This window comes from Oreochromis aureus, linkage group 3 (genome assembly GCF_013358895.1).
Source record: "Oreochromis aureus strain Israel breed Guangdong linkage group 3, ZZ_aureus, whole genome shotgun sequence".
NCBI lineage: Eukaryota > Metazoa > Chordata > Actinopteri > Cichliformes > Cichlidae > Oreochromis > Oreochromis aureus.
In genome coordinates, this window is record NC_052944.1 from 120,678,477 (window position 1) to 120,697,618 (window position 19,142).

The following is a 19,142-nucleotide window of genomic DNA, read 5'->3' on the forward strand; positions in this document are numbered from 1 at the left end:
CGATCAGCTGTTCCTGAATGTACCCACGACTCAGTGTAAACTTAGAGAAGATCGTGCTTTTGCTATAGCAGCTCCAAAACTTTGGAACGATCTGCCTTTAGAGATAAGACAGGCATCTTCTCTGCCTATTTTTAAATCACTCCTGAAAACCCATCTCTTCACCTTGGCCATTGACTCCTAGTGAGATGTTGGTTTTTATTTTTATTTTAGTTGATTCTATGCTGTTTTATCTTGTTTTTAAATATAGGGCTGTTTTAATCCCTATGTATTATGTGTTTTATTTTTTGCTGTTTTGTTTTATGCTATTGTTCTTAACTTATTTACTGAATAACACTTTCACCCTGTGCTGGGTATTTTAAACTGCTTTATAAATAAAGATAGATTGGATTATTAGATTTTACTGAACAGATACATCGACACAGACACACTGCTGCTTGTATTTTGCTTTTAACTAAGCAATAAGGAAATATTTATGCAGATTCTTAGTCTGAATGAAATGAACAGGGACAAAAAACGCTTCTTTCTTTGTTTTTTAATTTGCTCAACAACTGGAATGATCAGACTTAGAGCTTTGTGGTTAAAAGGTAAAGGGTGTGTGTATGGTCATGAAAAAACATCTTTATTATCATTAGTAAAGTTTACTCTTGTCACTGATTGACACTTCAAAAAATTATAAGATTGAAAAAATAAATATATATATAAAATTAAAATTCAATAGATTCAACATGGATTTCAACAAGCAATTTTATTACAGTTAAAATTCATCAGAATCGTAAAATATGTCTCAATTGCTGTGTGTGTGTGTGTTAAAGGGATTCAATGATTACTTATAATGCACATAATAAAATAAATGACAGTACAGACAATATTATTTTGATATGATGTATGGCCTCAAATCTGAACAGGTTTGGATGATGGACAAATGTAAATAAAAGCAGAATGTAAATAAAACAGAATCCAATCATTTGTAGATCCTCTAAACTGACAAAATGTAGAATTTTAATAAAACTGATTGGCTTACTTTAAATTTTACTGCAGTAACATCTCTCACAAAAGTTGGGAATGGGGCAAAAAGGGTTTTAAAATTAAGTTGTACTTAAAAGAAACATTTTGCAACTAATTAGGGTTAACTGGCAACAGTTCAGTAACATGGGTAAAACACGAGAATCTTAGAGTGGCTTATTTTCTCAGAATATGGGGAGAGACTGACACAAGTCAGCAAATGCTGTGTATATAGATTGTGTAACAATTTCAGAACAATGTTTCTTGTTTTAAGCATTTAAATGATACATCATCTCATCATCTGCAATACAGTCTCTGATACCGTGGGAGTGCATTATAGCCTTTGGAATTGACAGCTTGAAAATCTGGAAAGGCACTATCAGTCTTGAAAGATATATAAGGGTTTTAAAGCAAAATATCCTGCCATTTAGACAATGTCTTTTTCTTGGAAGGCCAAATTTCAGCAAGACAATGCTAAATTCTATACTACATCATTTACAATAGCAAACAGCATGACTTTGTAATAGAAAAGTCCAGTATTGGACTGCATTCCAGACCTTTCACCAACTAAAAACATTTTGGCTCATCATGAAATGAAAAATACAAAAGAACAGAAGACTGTCAAGCAACGTCATTCTCTTATCAGACAGGATTGGGAAAACATTGCTCTCCCAAAATTCCAGCAGTTGGTTTCACATCCCATATGTTTTTAACTGTTTTTAAAAGAAGAGGGGATGCAACACAGTGGTAAACAGCCCTGTCCCAACTTTCATTTTTTAGCCAGATTGCTGCCATCAAATTTAGAATGAGCTATTTTTTTTTCATGAAATAGTAAAACAGCTCAGTTTGAACATTTGATATGAGTTCTATGTTCTTTTATGAATAAAACATCATTTCATGAAATTTGCAATCAATTGCATTCTTTTTTCATCTATGTAGCCTTCCAACTTTCTGAATTGGGTTTGTAGAAATAGATGCACAATTTATCAAAGAAACAAACCTTACACACCTTATCATCAAAATGTCAATTTGGCCAGAATACATAACATATAGTTATATAGAAAGAACTTCTGATTCATATCACAAAATATTTCTAACACAGTCACTTCTCTTTAAAAAATATCCAAAAAACAAAATTCTCCTTTATGAAAACTGTTTCCTAATGCAGAATTCCTTTGGCGGTGATACCATGATTTAATAGCAACCTTGATATGTTTACCTTTATTTCTGTCTAATGTAAATTCTCAAAATGACTATTGTGGTCTGTGTGAGCATTCCTTTCAGTAAAGCAGGTTTCTGTGTACCATTCTAATCACCTATTGACTGCCCACATAACAAAATTAAATCAGTAAAATTATGTGACCGTCACTTTATAGGGTTTAATTTTTGAGATGTTGTGATTTTCAGCAGTTGGAACCGTTTTGATTCACTCATAGTTGGTATTGAACATTTCATCCAGACTTTGAATAGCCTCTTCTTTTGTGTGGTTCTTCCACTCACTGGGAATCTCACCACGTCCTGTGAATTTTAAACCATAGTAGTTTTCCAGTTCCTCCTCAAATCGACACACAAACCATATCCAGTATTTCAGCTTAGACTCATCAGCGGTAATGCTCCAGTTAGCAAACCTTGGCCCGGCAGTTCTGTACTTTTTATAAGGAATAGTTTCATTTGTATCTTGATTAGGGTGAAACCCTCTGTCACTTGCAACCTTTGTTGTGCAGAATTCAATGCTCATTAGGTCATCATTTCTGCGGTGCCAACCAATAACTGCAGAAGATCGATGAAAGGGAACACTGTGGTCATCTGGAAGGTGATCTTTAATAGTGTTGGTACAAACTGCTCCACAGAACGGGCAGGTTTCCCAGCAGCAGTTACACAGCTGATCAACGAGGATTTGATCAGGCTTCATTCTGAATTCCTTCATCTTATCCAAGGAAAGCTGATTCATCTCCTTTTTGATGGATATAAGGCCTTTCTCAATCTCTTCTTTAAGAAAGTCAAAATTGTTTATGTCCATGAAGTTTTGACTAGAGATAGATTCAAGAGTCAGTTTATCTTTAAGGATACTGGAAAAATCCTCTACCCACATGTCTATGTCTCCTTTCTGGGTTTTGATTTTATTTGTTGCATCAAATAAAGCTTGATGGACAAACTCATCCATGTTTTCCACATTTTGCCTGAGTATATTCAGTGCTTTACTTTTGTGTTCTCCTGTCATATGTTCATTTACTTTCTCTTCAATAAAAGCCTTTACTTTCTTCCTTGGATTTCGGATGTAAGTGACAAATCCCTCAAAGTCCTCTTTCTCTGCAAGTGACTTCAACAAATGTTTCTCCAAATTCAGTCTGTTCCCACTGAATGCTGGGAAAGTGCACCTCATCTCTCCAGCGAGATCAATGGCAGTCTTATTGCAGAGTGCCTCAACAATGGAGACTTCCAGTTTTTCACGGATCATTTCTCCAAACACAACAGCAGACTGGTTTCCTTTGCAGAAGCTTCTGAAAATGTTATAATATTGCATTTTCTTAGTCTCCAAATAAGTGAGGGCATCATTTTTCATTTTATATTTTTTGTAGGATTCTGAAAGCCAAATGGATGCCTTGTCAAATATATATAGCAAGAGATCAACCGTGAACTCCTTTTTGAAACCATATTTCTTGTTTGATTTGAACTCTGTGATTTTCTCTTGAACATTTTTGGCCACTTCTTGTAAGTAAGTCGGACTGTAGCCTCTTGTTGTTACAGGTTTGCTCTCGACTATATTAAGCGATTCTTTTTCAACATTACTGATGAGGGCTCTGATCAACTGTTTATCTTCAAATTGGAAAGATTCTTTAGCAGCCAGAGCTTCAAATTTTTTAAGTAGGTTTTTGACTTTCCTTTTCTCTGTTTTGTCTTGCTGCTTGCTGAATAAAATATATTCAGAGTAATCACCGACCTTGGACATCGTTTTGTATTTGCAACTACTTTTGGAGCTAAATATAAGATCCCATTCAAAACCAAGGTCATTCAGAATATTTGCTTGATCATCTTCCAGATTAATATCCTCAATGGGTTTTGTATCTGCAATTAATTCTTCAACCAAATCACTCCAAAAGCTGTTGAACTGTATTTGAAGTTTCTCATCATCTTTTGCTTTGTCTTTTAACTGATGAGCAAGCTCTTTGCTCTTTTGTAGCAGCTTGTTCTCAAACTCTTTCTTCCTATTGTCCAGCTTTTTACAAGCTTTCTTCTGTTGGATAACTTCATCTAGTTTTTTTGTCACTCCTCTCACGAGTTCCTCTTGGAATTCCTTTATTTTGTTTTCAAATCGGCCTCTCCACTGAACCAACATTTCTTTGTCTTTGTCATCCTCAAAGTATCTCACCAACTTATTTTTAATAGCTTCATATGTGTTGCCCATTTCTTTGAAAAGATCAGAGCGTTCAACTTTTTCAAGTTCTCCATTTTCAATTTTGGTGTGAAGCTGGTTTTCAATAGTCAGCATGTTGCTCCTCAGGGCCCAGGTCCAGTTCCCATACTGAGTCTCAAGTTTTCTGTAAACTGCAATTTCCAATGTGTTTTTGAAGCTGAAAACAAAGTTTTCATTTATCAGGGCATTCCACAAGTCACGAATTTTGATTTTGAAATGTGTGAGAGTGATCCCAGCAGACTTTCTAGCTTTAGACAGGATGATGTTTTTGAGCTCTTGGATGCTCTCGCTGTAGCCTGGATTTGGAGGCGCCATCGGTGGACTTCCCTCCCATAGCTGGGCAAAGTATTTAACATCTGTTTGCACATCAAAGGCAATGACATCACTGAAGCACTCAGCATCACACACTTCCTCTTTGGCAGCTAACTGAGCCATCTGATCCAGTTTTTCTTGCAAGCGTCTTTTCCCATCCATGATTTTCTCAGCAGCTGCGATATCTGTTACATTCTGGTGAACAAACACACAACTCGGAGAAAGTTTAACTTTCTTCATTCTCATGAAAGCCTGAACAACAATCTGTAGGACATCCTGCATGTCAGCTGGATTCTCACCAAAGATGTTGATCAGTGTCATGTTTCCCAGGCCAACAACAAATGTTGCCAGTTCATTATCGTGATGAAGAGTAGCATTACTTTCCAGCTCAAGAGCACGAAGTCCTTCAGTGTCCACCACTAGAACACAGTCAAACTGGAAGTCTTCCTTGATATCCTCTGACACTTTGACCAGCTGCATGAAGGCACCTTTGGTGCACCTGCCTGCACCCACTGCAAACTGTAGTCCAAACATGGCATTAAGCATTGTTGATTTTCCACTGCTTTGTATGCCCAAAACTGACAACACAAAAACTCTCTGGTCACCTAGTTTCTTGATGATTTCATCTAAAATACTAGAGATCCATGTTAACGGGACATGACCTGCATCACCATCCATCAGCTCCACTGGATGTCCTGAAATCATCAATTCTGCAGCCAATTCAGGGTATTTAACCCAGTCAGTGTGTCCACCCTCTGCTTGTACTGCCCTATGGGCTTCATAAATCTGTCCCATTTCTCTAAAGATGTGCTCCAAGCCAAAGGTTGCGGACTGCAGTGTTTTGGATATTTCTTCAAGCTCAGTTTGTTTGCTTTTTAACATATCAGATTTGTCGTGTTTCTTTTTCAGAGTCAAAACCTTAGTCCACGTTTCATCATAGTTTTGAAGAATTGAAGTAAGATCATCTGTCGTAAGGGTATCTATTAAGATCTGAGACCATTTCAGGAAATACTCCTTCTCTTTCGAAGGCAAAGACAAAAGGCTTTCTGTGAATGACTTCATCATTTCACTACATGAAGCTTTGCACTGATTTTTTCGTATTTGCATTAGCTGCTTTTGTTTCTCCTGTTTTTCCTGCTCAATGTGTCCTTTAAGGTGATACAGTTCTTTATTTATTTTACACCACTCATGCCAGAATTCGCCTTGACAAGGGAGAAAAGTATCTTTGATCTTTGAAGTTTCCATCCCTTGAACCATATTAACCATTTTCATTGCAGCAGATTTCCCTTTTTCACAGACTGTATCATCTTCATCCACTGTGACTTCAGGGACTTTGGCCATGGATTCAAGCTGGAAGGATGTATGAGGTTCATATAAAATTTGTCTGATAATTCCTTTCAGTTCTTCAGAAACATCTGACTGGCTTCGGTCTTTCAGACCCACTTTGTATTTTCTCTTTTTAACTTGAAATGCACGACAATCATTGTCAGCAATGAGAATAATGAGCAACTTTGGTGACTTAAAAAGGTCTTCGATTATTTTGGTAGTTGTCGTGTTTTTTTTCAGAGTTGGCACAAGAACAACATTAACTGATGATTTTTCAGTCAGTATCTCACGCTGTTTTTCAAATGACAGAGCATCACCATGAAGATTACAGAAGGCTATGCAGTCAGTGAAGGAGTCATTGGGTTTTCCAGCAGGGCAGTACCAGGCAATCTCTGCCATACCATCCATCAGATGGCGAGATTTGGTGCTACCTGGGCAGTTCCTGTGGAAGAAAGTGCTGTGGCGATCGTTGATCATGGTATTCATGAGCTGAGATTTAGACACAGACAATGGCCCCAGGCAGAAGAATGACACCATTGGTGTTTCAGCTTTCCAGACTGGCATACTCTTCATAGTGACAACATTTGAATTATCCTTGATTTCTGTCTTCTTCCATGTTTTTTTTATCTGCCTGAATGTCCACAAAGGACACTCAATATCTTTTGTGACTGGGTCAGGGACAAGCAAAGGTAAGGCATACTGACACTGTGATAGCTTTGTAACCAGGTTCTGCTTCAGAAAGCTGTCTGAGCAGTGAAATACTGCCATCTGAACATCCATTGGATGTAGATGAAAGTCTTTTGATTCATCAGAGTCTACGCTTTCACTAAAAAGAGCAGCTAAGTCATCATCATTTGTGGCATTGTCACCCATTTCAACCCACTGTGAATGGCTCACATCAGAATTGTCTTGTCTTACAGGAATATATCTGGCTCTGTAATCTAACATTAACAACCTCTGAAGAAAAGTGTGAGCTAAATCTCTCTCAGATGTGTCATGGCCCTGTTTCACAGGCGGACCTATTTCAAGAAAGTCTGCTGGTGACATCTTCTGTTGATGTTTGTCTTGAAGGTTAAGTCTTTGGAGTAGTATTTCCGATTCACTCTGACTGCCTTTCATTGTGTAGATTTCTTCAGAAACATCTAATGGATCCTGTAGATAAATCAGTGTTTTTAATTACTGTTTGTAGTGAACCATGACAGTTCATTGAAGATCCAGAAGAATTAATGTGAGTTTCTGACCTTATTTCTTTTTTTTTCACTTTTATTCATACTGAAGATACCTGCAGAATAGCAATAATGTGACAGATTAGCAGAGATACAGCTTTCTGTTCAATTAGGTTTGATTTATATAGTGCCAAATCACAACAACAGTCGCCTCAAGGTGTTTTGGTGTAAGGCAAAGACCCTACAACAATAAAAAGAACATGGCAAAAAATTACATGAATTGAATTACATGAATTAAATGAGCAAGTCCTTTTGAGAGGGGAAAAACTAACTAAGTGCTTTAATAGGGTGATATGGTACTATGAGGTCATTAAGATAACATGAGGCCTAAATAATCTGTTTGCCTTTATTACGGGGATCTTTTACTACTGCTCTAAGGTATGTACATGCTGTACTGTGCAAAACTCTTGTGGTCTAATCACTTCTTTCTATTTTGCTATGAAAGAAAAAAAAATAGTTGCAGTTTATAGTAGAAGTTTATTGAAATATACAAGGATTGAATGGAAGTGCCTGACAAGGACACACCACAACTGGCACAGCATACCATTCGAAAAAATCCTAAGTTCTAGAAGCTGTAGGAATCACTTTGTCAGTGAAAAAAATATTATTTTACGACTGTCAAACTGTTATCTTTGTCATTTTCCTACATTAAACATAAATAAATATATGAGCAAATGATGTGTTTTGCAACAAGCTACTACTTAAAAAAAGTGCTGAAAGATATTGTGTAAAATTGGTTCTATTGTCCGTTATGTTCAGATCCAGCACTGGTTAACCCCATGAGTTAGGTGGGTTTTTATGCTTTGATGATTCATAGGTCAGTGTAAAATTTCTTAAAAATCATCAAAACCGGAAGGAAAAAAACCTTTCTATGCAATGTCTTGATGCATGCTCAATCATCCAGCTACGTTGATTCCACAAGGTTGATTCTATTCATCTGGGTGTAACATTTTCAGTTGGAGAAATGTTTTGTAACTCATCCAAGTTACTTCTTCAGTCTCAGCTGACTTCAGGTTTCCCCAACCTTATAAACAGTACAGACGTCTCTCACGGAGTCCTTTAGGCAAAGTGTTCAAATAGCGCACAACTTCAGTTTTTCATTTCTGTATTATGAATTCTGCAATAATAGAACTAAAAGCGTTGCTCACACACATAAAGAGTATTGAGATTAAGTAAAGTTAATATAAAGGATAAAGCCCAGAACATGATATTGTGAACCAACTTTGAATAATTAAAGGAACATTAGATGAACACAGTAGATTAGAGAGGTGTAGCAGAGAGAGGCTGTTTGTTTTCTATCCCTTACAGGAGAAGATTTCCTAAAAGAGAGGGACTCAGAAAAGGAGCAGAGACAACTTAAGCATGAAGTGTCTTTAAGTGGGAGATGACGTTTTATTACTGGACCACCTAGATGACATGAGGTTGTTGTTTGATTTGCTGAGTCAGGGGACGACTAGAGAGGGTCAGAGCAAAGGCAGTGGACCTGGGAATGGTGGTTTCGGGGCCCACGATGCCATTGGATCTAGAGGTGACAGAGTGGGTCGAGGAGTGGCACAAGAAAATGGTAGTGACGTCTCTGGAAGAGACGTCAAGAGAGGGAATTGTGGAATTACAGGGATTATTTTACATAACCATCATCTTTATCATTGCATTAATTATCATGTCATCCAAGCATTTATTGAAGTTGCTGGCATTATGTTATAATTTGTATTACAGGGGTTATCATAATCAAATATTAACATGTTTATTACAGGTGCAGTTATAACCACTTTAAATCGTTGAGTTAAATCTATAATCTTAAAAGCTTATATGCTGAGTATATTGTTACAGTAAAATAGTAGCTGAGCAAAGGCCTGAGATCATCACCATATTCGGAAGAGGATGCCAGAAAGAGGAACTTCTGTGTCTGCATTTATCTCTTAGAATTGATCATTATCTGTAGAGGAGGCGAACAATGTTCTTAAGATGCAAATAATGTGCTTGTAAACGCAAGAGGGGGCGTTATAATACCCTGATGTTATAAAAGCAATCTGAAGTGTATTTTTGGGTGGAGATCCACGCTAATTGTGTGCAGTAATGGTCTCCCCGCACGTGTGATCATTAAAATCGATTGTTTGACCAACTCGTTTACACTATGGTTGTTTTGTTCTCACCCTCAATATTCTGATCACGCGACAATTGTCAAGCAATAAGAACAAGTAATCTGATGTCCTGTAATCAGTATGACGCTATAATTTGAGATACAATAAAACATGCAATAAATAAAATAAGTTTTTGTACAAAGTATCGTATAGGATCAGTATCGCCGATACCACCCTGAATTTTACTTGGTATCGGATCGGAAAAGAAATCAATGGTATCGCACATCTCTACTGTTATTTCAGTTCCTTGATGATTAATGTGCATATTGTCATGACCATTGATCAACAACCACTGATCAAAGCACAGTGATCATTGATCAATAACCATAGATCAAAGACCACATATTAATGGCCATAAGTACCATTCACAGATAGTTTGGGAAAGGCTGCAATCCGAGCATTATAAGATTTAGAGAGATGAACCATTAGGCTTTAGATGAATCCTCCTCGATTCAGAGATTTATTTCCCTTTTAAATGGCCTCCTTGACTCCTCACTCAAACCAGTGTTCTTCTGTCAGAAGTAAATTGTGTATAATGTGATCAGCTACATGAAATGTATTCTTTCATTTATCAGTAAGCACATGTCTATGTGACTTTTCACCTAATAACTTGTGTGATGAACTTATCCAGCTACTAACCACTTTCTGTTTTTCTGACATTTAGAAGTAGAGAAGTGAAACCTCAGCTCCTTTACAAGAACATGCAGATTTAGAAAAGGGGAGTCTCAGCTCAGAGTTCTTAGAATAACTTTGTAAACTTTGTACACACAGACACACACACACACACACACACACACACACACACAGATGCAAACTTGTATAAATAAAGCACGCAGACAGTGATGAGACGCAGATCATGCGTCCATGGCTGCCCTCGCGAGTGAAAGACAACTGCAGTGTTTGTGCTTTCTAACTCAGGTGTCTCAGCTGAAAAACTGCGGGGTGATTCTTAGAAATCCCCTGTCATCTTCCCTGCCCAGGATGTGTACATCCTCATCATTTAAAGGGTGTCCACTGGTCTGCAGTGTAAAAACTATACACCTCCAAGAACATATTAGTTACCACTGCCCTTTCATGGTGCAGAGTGGGAAGTGGACCCAGATATAGAAATAACATAGGGGAAAACTGACCTTTAGTGTTTGTGTTAGAAAGTGTTTGTGTTAATGTGTGTTTGGGGGAATTGCTCCTTAGAACCTTCAAAAGTTTTTCAGTTCTATGCCTGTCAGAATGTTATGTTGGGAACAGGTTCCTGTAAGTGAGGTGACTAACTGTTGATGTCTCAGAAAGTGGTCATTAAACATCCTGATGAAGGCTCTGAGTTTCCGAGCATCATTATCCTGAGGTTATAATAGGTGCCTTTCTGGAACTCCTGCTCATAAAATGACCACCACATCTCATATCAAGATGAGATTACTGGGGATAGTAAGTAATTAATAATTTCTTAGTATAACAAATGTCTACTCAAAATTTTATGAAATACTTTCCTCACTTTTGACAGTTTCACTACACCTCAATATGCATTTTTTTATAGTGGTGTGAATAGATTAAAAATAACTAATTAATCTCACAATATTATGTAATTAATCGCAATTATTTGCAATTACTTGATCAATAGCCTGGTTGCAATTATGTTTTTGCAACTTTATATATAAGCTTGTACCTGACATTTATGTTATATAATGAAGTAAATGCAGAATAAACACAAGGAATTTGTGCTTAAATTCAAAAAGTATTTGAATACTTTTAAAAAAACCTATATACTAATAGGGTAGGCATACACTAATATATAATATATATTAGTGCTGTCAAACAATTAAAATGTTTAATCAGATTCATCCCTTTGGCTCTTGATGGAGGCGGTCGCATCTTTTCCCTCTCCCTACTTTATCTTTCCTGCTTGCTTCTATGTCCTTGTCTAGTCTCGTCTAACTCTAAGGCTCAACAAGCCTCTTTGTCTCGTTCTTGCTCTCTAAAGCAAAAGAAGAATTATGGATTTGATCAACTGGTCGCTTAATACAATTGACACTCTCTTCTCGATGAGAAGCCTGGGTTTGGGAAAGCCCCAGTGTCCTGGAGGGATGTTCCCTGCTGGATACGTGGTGAATGGGTGGCAGAATTGGCACGCCGTGTGCCTGGCAGGACTGTTTATTGAGGAACCATAATAACTGGGTAAATGGGAAATTTCCAAAATTCTTTTAAAGTTAGCTCGTTTTTTAAATTTAACTACTTCCTCATACTTTCATGTAGAAACTCCAGTCAAATTTTAAAATGTTCTCAACTTATCAGGCTATTCAAGTATGATTCAGATTTCTCATGTCTGTTACGTTTTAATCTTATGGCTTTTTAAGTCTTCAGTTGCGTCAGTTTGTTTTTTTCTGAAAAAACATGCATTGTTATGGTTGCTATGCAATTGGCTTAGAGTGTTCACTGGATCTTTTGCATTCTTATCTTCATGTCCAAAGAACTTCTTGCTACTCGCTCAATTTTCTCTGAACCCTCGCAAATTTCACCTGAAAATGTAGGTATTTTTTCTGGCTTTCACCCAATGTCACTGTCATTATTCAGACCTATTGTTTTATTTGTAATTTTGAAATGAGGCAAACAGAGGACTGGTCCAATAGAATTTAAAGGTAAGCACCAGCAGGTTAAAGCAAAGTGTGCATATTGGATGAATTCTAAATTATTTGTTCTCTGAGTTAACAATCTTGACTCTTAAATTGGCTCAGTAGCTGTGAAATATTACAGCGAGAGACTTAAAAGGTAATTCTGATTTACAAAATTATTGTCTCTGCTTTACAAAATTAATTGTTCCCTCTGGAGAAAATGTTTGTTGAATGTTTGGTGTTGTAAACATTGGGATGAACATTTAAGTGTGGCGTGTTAAGTGTGTTTTGTTTGCCAAGAGAAAGGAAACTGAGATAGATAATTGGAACAGTTTTATGGGTATAAAGTCTCATAGGACAGGGTCCGGTCGTCAATTAAAAAACTGGTCGTTCAAGCCCTTCTGTGATGTGGGTTGAGTCTCTGATAAAGCTTCCAAATTTATCTGAAATTAATTAGGACAAGAGTCGGCGTACTCTTAGGAGCGTGAGTCATTTCCAGGCTTGAAATCCTCCCTTTCTAGCCGACGGACTTGGCGGACTGGCGGCGAACCGTGGTTTTCAGGTGGCTAAACCTTACCAACTCAGGACCAGTAAAATAGCTAGTGGCTGCATCATTGAGTTAGTCCAGTTAGAAGGGTTAGAGTTCTCTCTCCTCAGGTTGTTGGACAATAACCAGTGTCCGTGTAGTCCACTTCGAGGGATTAAAAGACCTCTCGCCTCACGCTTATTGGGCAACAGAGTTAGACTCTGCATTTGTCACAACGGGCGGTTGGAGTCCCCTGTAATGTTTTAAATTTACTTATGGTTGAAAGTCGACATGTGAATTCCTTCTTTGGTGTTTAACCCTTTAAGACCTACCATAGAACCAAGTCTGCCAGAGCTTACATTATATTTTTACATGCTGTAGTGCCATTTTTGTGAGCATTTCAAGTTGCATCAATACAACTGTTATAGCCCATATTTTAATAATATGTATGCATTAAGTCCATAGCAACTACATTAATTGCAAAAAAAGTGCAATAAACTACAAAAAAATTGAAAATCGTTTTGTTTGTTTTTTTGTTTTTTTACATATATTTCTACTTGGAGAAATTTAAGAGGTTTATCCCTCAAAACTTTAAATACAAAAAAGTTGCAAAAAATAGTTTACAACAACAGGAAATTTATTTCGAGTGTCTTCATAGTTTTATTTTTGAGATACACCAATTTTTATATACTGCAGGAAAAACGAAAAACAATCCTATGATGCAAATTTGCAAAGAAAACAGCATGTGCGTCAAAATAAACTATTTCCAGCAGTGCAGTTCGAGTTCTAAGCATCCAGAAACTATTCAGAAAAGCATAAAGCCAAACATGACTTATAAAAACTCCAGTATAGGCTTTAAAGGACTACAAGTAAAAACTACATTTTCCGCAAAAATGACGTCACTTCCAGTTTCGGGCAGGAAATGGCAGACATGCGATTGTTCGCGCTGACGTCTGTTTCAATGTGGGAAGTGTTACTATCAGCTGATCAGATCGGCAAAGCGTGTTTCTGGAATATTATGTTTTTGTTTCTGCAAGCGCTTTTAATGCAATTTTTGCAAAGCTATATGTGGAAGAAAACCGTGACCTAGGACAAGTTGATGGCATAAGATGTAGGTACAACTCCTCCGGTTTCATATGCAAAAAAAGTTATTGCGCTAGCTTACGCGGTTCCGGTTCTACAGGGATTTAAAAATAGCTACGCAAAACGGAGCGTGCCTGCTCTGACCGGCTTTAAAGGGTTAAGGCCTTGTTGTGCTGTGTTATAACTGTGATGTGTGTTGTGTGAAACGTGGGTGAAGCTAATGGGGTGGCTGTTAATATCATAAGGGTGATTAAGTAACAAGAGTGAAGAGGAGAGAGTACTGTGTGGCTGAAATTGAGGAGCAAGGGAAGTGTGTGTGTGTATGAAAACCGTTGTGTGTGTCTGGGACAGAAAGAGAAAATGTCTGCATGCACCCTGAAAGGAAACTGAGTGATGTGAGTGCAACGAGTGAGAGAGAGACGTTTTAAAATGTAGATAGAAGAATCAGAGAATGAATGTGTTAATAACTAGTGATGAAAATGATATTAAATAAATTTCTTAGTTTGTTAATACAGGTGCCCATGGACTTGGCTCAACCTCTTCCATGAGTACAGCGGCAAAACGATAGATTAACATAATTGGAATGACAAACAGGCCAGGTTTTGGCTGAAAATTTCACAGCTTCACCACTCATCCTGCCAATATTCTTGTAACAGTGCACTTAGAGAAAACCTGTCAGCACCATATCCCACTATTCATAGCATGGCCCAGCCGAATGCAGTTTGCAACAATAGGATGCCACTAAGTTTTAATATTGCTTTAATTACTGTTTCTGGGTCCTAAAATATGTCATGGACCGTGGGAGTAGGCTTACTGTGCCAGTCCGGGTTAGAATCACTGAGGGGAGGGGAGAGGAGAGGTCCGTGGAAAGCGTCTGGAGGGTCCCAAGCTGAAGCATGGGGGTTAGAGGGCAGGCGGACGAGTAGGCTGGGAGACGGGGATTGTCCCAGTAATGCCGGGCTCACACTGTGCGATTTTTGCAGTCGCGCGATTCAGCTCCTGCTCAAACTGTACGATTGACTCGCAGGGGTTAGAAGTTCATAGGTCACGATGCAGGGTCTCACACTATATGGCCCGATGCTCTGATGCGACCTGAGTGCTCACACTGTGCGTCCATAAAATGAAGGTTATAACGGAAAATTTGTCGCTCGCTCTCCCTCTCTGTCTCTCACTCACACAGACACACACACCACCACCATCAACTTTGCTAAATTGCTAATGAAAAACATTGATCAGGCAGCTGTGATTAAGCAGCAGTGTAAATCCAACTATTTTCACGGTTGTTGTGGTCGTGATAATTTTGTGAGGCCACATCGAAAAGGCTCGGGTGAGCTTGCCATAGTTGTACAAGTTGTGCCTTCATCGCTTGTGTCCAGATCACACGCTGCACTGCCGTGCTGCGCCGTCTTTTTCGCTGAAATTTGTGTTTGCGCGTGCGCAGTATGAGAAGCTGCGGTGACACCCTCGCGACCAAGCGATTGATGATCGGGAGCTGGTCGTGAGGTGTTAATCGCTTCTCGTTACCCCACGTACACTACACGATGCACGACGCACGATGAAGGCCGAAATCGGGCCGATCGCCAAAACGGTCGCGCGACTCAAAAATCGGCTCAAAATGGGCCGAAAATCGCACAGTGTGAGCCCAGCATAAGGTGAAAGCCAGGATTGGAACTCCGCACCAAGAAGGGTAGAACAAACTGGCATGGAGGAGCCGGTTGAGTGAGCTGAAGTAGGTCTCCCGCTGATTGCTCGCAGCTGAGGCTCAGCTGAAGCACCGAAGTCCCTGCCCCAAAGGGATGACACAGCAGCCTCCTTCTGTTACAGAATATTCCCGCGGCTCTCTGACCTCCTCCCCGTTCCGGCAACTAGCCTGATTGAGCCCCCTTGTCACATTAGTTCACTTTTTTCGATTAAAAATTCACTGTAAGAATTCCTCGCCCATGTTTTGTCTGCATTTTTGGGTCCACTTTCCTGGGCGAACCTATTGGTTCATGACAAAATAAACTTTTAAGATATTTTCAGGCGAGAATTTAGCTGTGAAAACTTCAAATATCTGCTCGTTTTATCAGGGCATCCCATATTAGCAAAAGTGCTCTGACGTTTTCGGAGACATCAGCTACCAATCAGCTCGACAGCTAGCCGGCTCATAAGAGCCAGCGAGAACACCTTACTCTCGGCATGTCGTTTTCAACCCCCGCAGTCTTTTGCTACAACTCTGGATTATAAAGTGCTGAATAAAGGAGTCTTTGATAGCTCTACTTTGACTTCAGGTGGAATGTAAAGTTGGTGGATTTGTTAGTTTATTCTTTTGTTTTTTGATACTGCTTTGCTGTTTACAACAATGTATACACAGTGTTTAAATGTAATACATGATAGGTAAATTCTATTTGTACAGAATATACTTTGAATATTTTGAATATGTAGTATTTTTACTTTTTATATTACATTGACAATGAGATTGAAATCAAAATCGAATGATGCTTAATGGACATTTTTTTTACTCCCAAGAAAATTAGGCTTACAATCCACTACACTGTTTAGTTTAAACCACTCCAAACTTAACTTGTAAATTTTAAATTGTACCTTGTCTTGATCCACTGACACTTAAGTATATATTTATTTTCTTACTTCTTTTATTCCTCTTTATTAGCTTTTTTCAGTGTTGTAACTGCAGCCTCTTGCTGCTAAAAAATGAAAAATAAATATTTGCAAAAAATCTGGATAAATATTTATTTTACGTCGTTAATGTGTGTGGCAGGGCGTGGTCTGCAGTGCTGCTGCATGGGAGGCAGATGCACCTAAGCGCTTTCAGCTGCTCTGCTCCTCGACTTCGGAATTCCCTACCTCCTGATATAAAAAAATCACTTCCTTCTCTCTTTTTAAGTCTAGACTCAAAACTATCCTGTTCAAAAGAGCTTATGACACATAAACTTTTCCATTTGGCTATTTTAAATCTGTTTTATATTTTATGGTTTTGTAAATTGCCTGGTTTTATGCTTGTTTTCTATTTTTCTGCTGTGTACACTGTCCTTGAGTGAACAATCAGGTGCTTTCTAATAAGATGTATTATTATTATTCTGACACCCTACAGTCAAGACACAGCAAAGATGAAAACTAACACAAAGATCCTTTAAAATGATCGTCAACAATAGGCAAGAGGTAGGCAGACTACTGGGTTCTGGATTCCCATCCCTATAAATTATGAAATCTGACTTTTTACATCCATCCACAAACATCCAACTGTCTTCCACACAACACTCACTCAAACAGGCAGGCTTACCAGACTCCAAGTAGGGAAATCCAGGTAACGTCTGTACAAAGGAGCACGAAGACCATGTCAAGTCTGAAGGGAAGAAAAACATGAGGAAAATTATTACTACGAGCCAGGACTTTAATAACTAGGCAGTTTAGGGAGTGGCTAATCACCAGGTGAAAAACAGATGAGGTAATCAACCCAGGTAATGGCAGATGGAAGCAGGACAAAGACCCGCCTCTAAAACACAGGGTGTGGTTTGTGTACACACACACAGAACACAGCCAGATAGAGAGAGAGAGAGAGAGAGAGAGAGAGAGAGAGAGAGAGAGAGAGAAGGAAAAGTCAGCTTGGAGGACTTGGGGACCATGACAATAAAGCTCTTTTTAAAGCTATGCTTTTACTGCTATTGTTTGTACCTACAACATTTAGGTATATGGGGAATAACGTGGGAATTCAAAAAGGTATTTTATTTTTAAAAGTATCCCTAAAATTCTACTTTGTTTGTTTGTATTGGCAAATTCTAGGAAAATATACTGGTATATGGGGATTCTAAATACTGCATTATAGTTTGCATCCAAATATCATGCCACACTTGACTTCTGACCTCAGTTTATTCCTTTCTATCAAGTAGAACTCAAAATGTGTTGTTTTTTTTTTTTTAACAATGTGTTTTTATTAAGAGGTTTTCTTTTTATACATACAAATATAAACATATAAACAGAGAGAAAAGAAAAGGGTTACAAATGATCTGTACATTCGGGTTAAGTAGTACATTTAGGCTGTGAAATGAGCAGTGTTGGGCAAGTTACTTAATAAAGTAATTAATTATAGTTACTAATTACTTCTTCAAAAAAGTAACTAAGTTAGTAACTGAGTTACAATATTTTAAAAGTAATTAATTACTTGAAAAGTAACTATTGCGTTACTTTAAAAAACATTTAACCCTCTAGGGTCCAGGGTATAATTGGCCATTTTTAGCTACTTTTGATTTTCCCTCCACATTTTCCCTTTAAAAACTATTTACTTTGCCTTGTTTGGTATCATCCTTTTCAGCACAACCTCACGTGTCTGAATTTACAGTCATGTTTTCATTTTTACATACTGTATTAACACAATTGATCTAAAATCAGACAAAAAACATAAAATCAGAGTAGAAAAAGTTATATTTTTTACTGTAACAACCACAAACATCTTTAATGAATCATATTTCATAACTTTAAATGCAAATATAAATTGTCAGTTTTAAAATCCTATGCACAAGTTTTGCAAACAACAAGGCTATTTACATCTATTTACCTTTAACTCTGATTTTTTAAATAACCATTTCAAACTACAGGGTGGGCCATTTATATGGATACACCGTAATAACATGGGAATGGTTGGTGATATTAAAGTCCTGTTTGTGGCAAATTAACATATGTGAGGGGGCAAACTCCTCAAGATGGGTGGTGACCATGGTGGCCATTTAGAAGTCGGCCATCTTGGATACAACTTTTGTTTTTTCAATAGTAAGAGGGCCAAGTGACACATCAAACTTATTAATAATGTCACAAGTGTCACGGCGAGTGGGATGAGCCGTGTAGAAAAGGATGGATCCAAACGCAGGCACTTGTACAGATGTGAGGGTGGTTTATTAAACACAAAATGAAATGGACAAAATGGCGAACGGGGCAGAGGCTAAACTAAACTGAGAGACTAAACAACTGAGCCTGAACAAGAACACGGACCTGAACATGAATAACAGCGAGCAGAAACAGACGGTGGTTGACAGCAGGGAAACACACAGATGAAGCAGGGTGGTCCGTCTGGACCAGCAACTACAAACACAGAAGACACAACTTAAATACACTCAGAGAAACACAGGGAGATTACACACAGGTGGGGAACACAGCTGGGAATAATCAACAAGACGAGACAGGGGTAAAACTGAACACACTCACATGAGACGCAGACCTTCACAATAAAACAGGAAACAAGAGATCTCTACATGAGGACGCAGACTTGACACTGAGAGACAGACTGAATATAACACATGGAACCTAAATGCTAAACATGAGACACAAATCCTGAAACACAAATAAACAGAAACCTGGAACTCTAATAATAATCTATCATCATCATCATAACAACAAGAGAATGAGAAAACAATCCAAAACACCTAACTGAAACACCAAGTACCAGAGAACATAAATAATCCATGATGCAAAAGTAAACCAAAACATAATAAACTCAAAATACTGGGTCCAATGGAC

The 19,142-nt window shown here is 38.1% G+C and overlaps 1 protein-coding gene across 1 annotated transcript in view; it reads right to left on the reverse strand.

Moving 5' to 3' along the window:
• Nucleotides 1-517: 517 nt before the first annotated feature.
• LOC120435194 (interferon-induced very large GTPase 1-like) overlaps nt 518-19,142 on the reverse strand; it is a 29,066-nt gene continuing 10,441 nt past the window's right edge. The window contains exons 3-6 of the mRNA XM_039604270.1: nt 18,618-18,707; nt 16,915-17,032; nt 7,297-7,337; nt 518-7,207 (exon numbers count right to left, since the gene is read on the reverse strand). Of these exons, the coding sequence (XP_039460204.1) occupies nt 2,429-7,207; nt 7,297-7,337; nt 16,915-17,032; nt 18,618-18,707 (5,028 nt within the window). The 3' untranslated portion in view covers nt 518-2,428. The remainder of the gene's footprint in view (nt 7,208-7,296; nt 7,338-16,914; nt 17,033-18,617; nt 18,708-19,142) is intronic.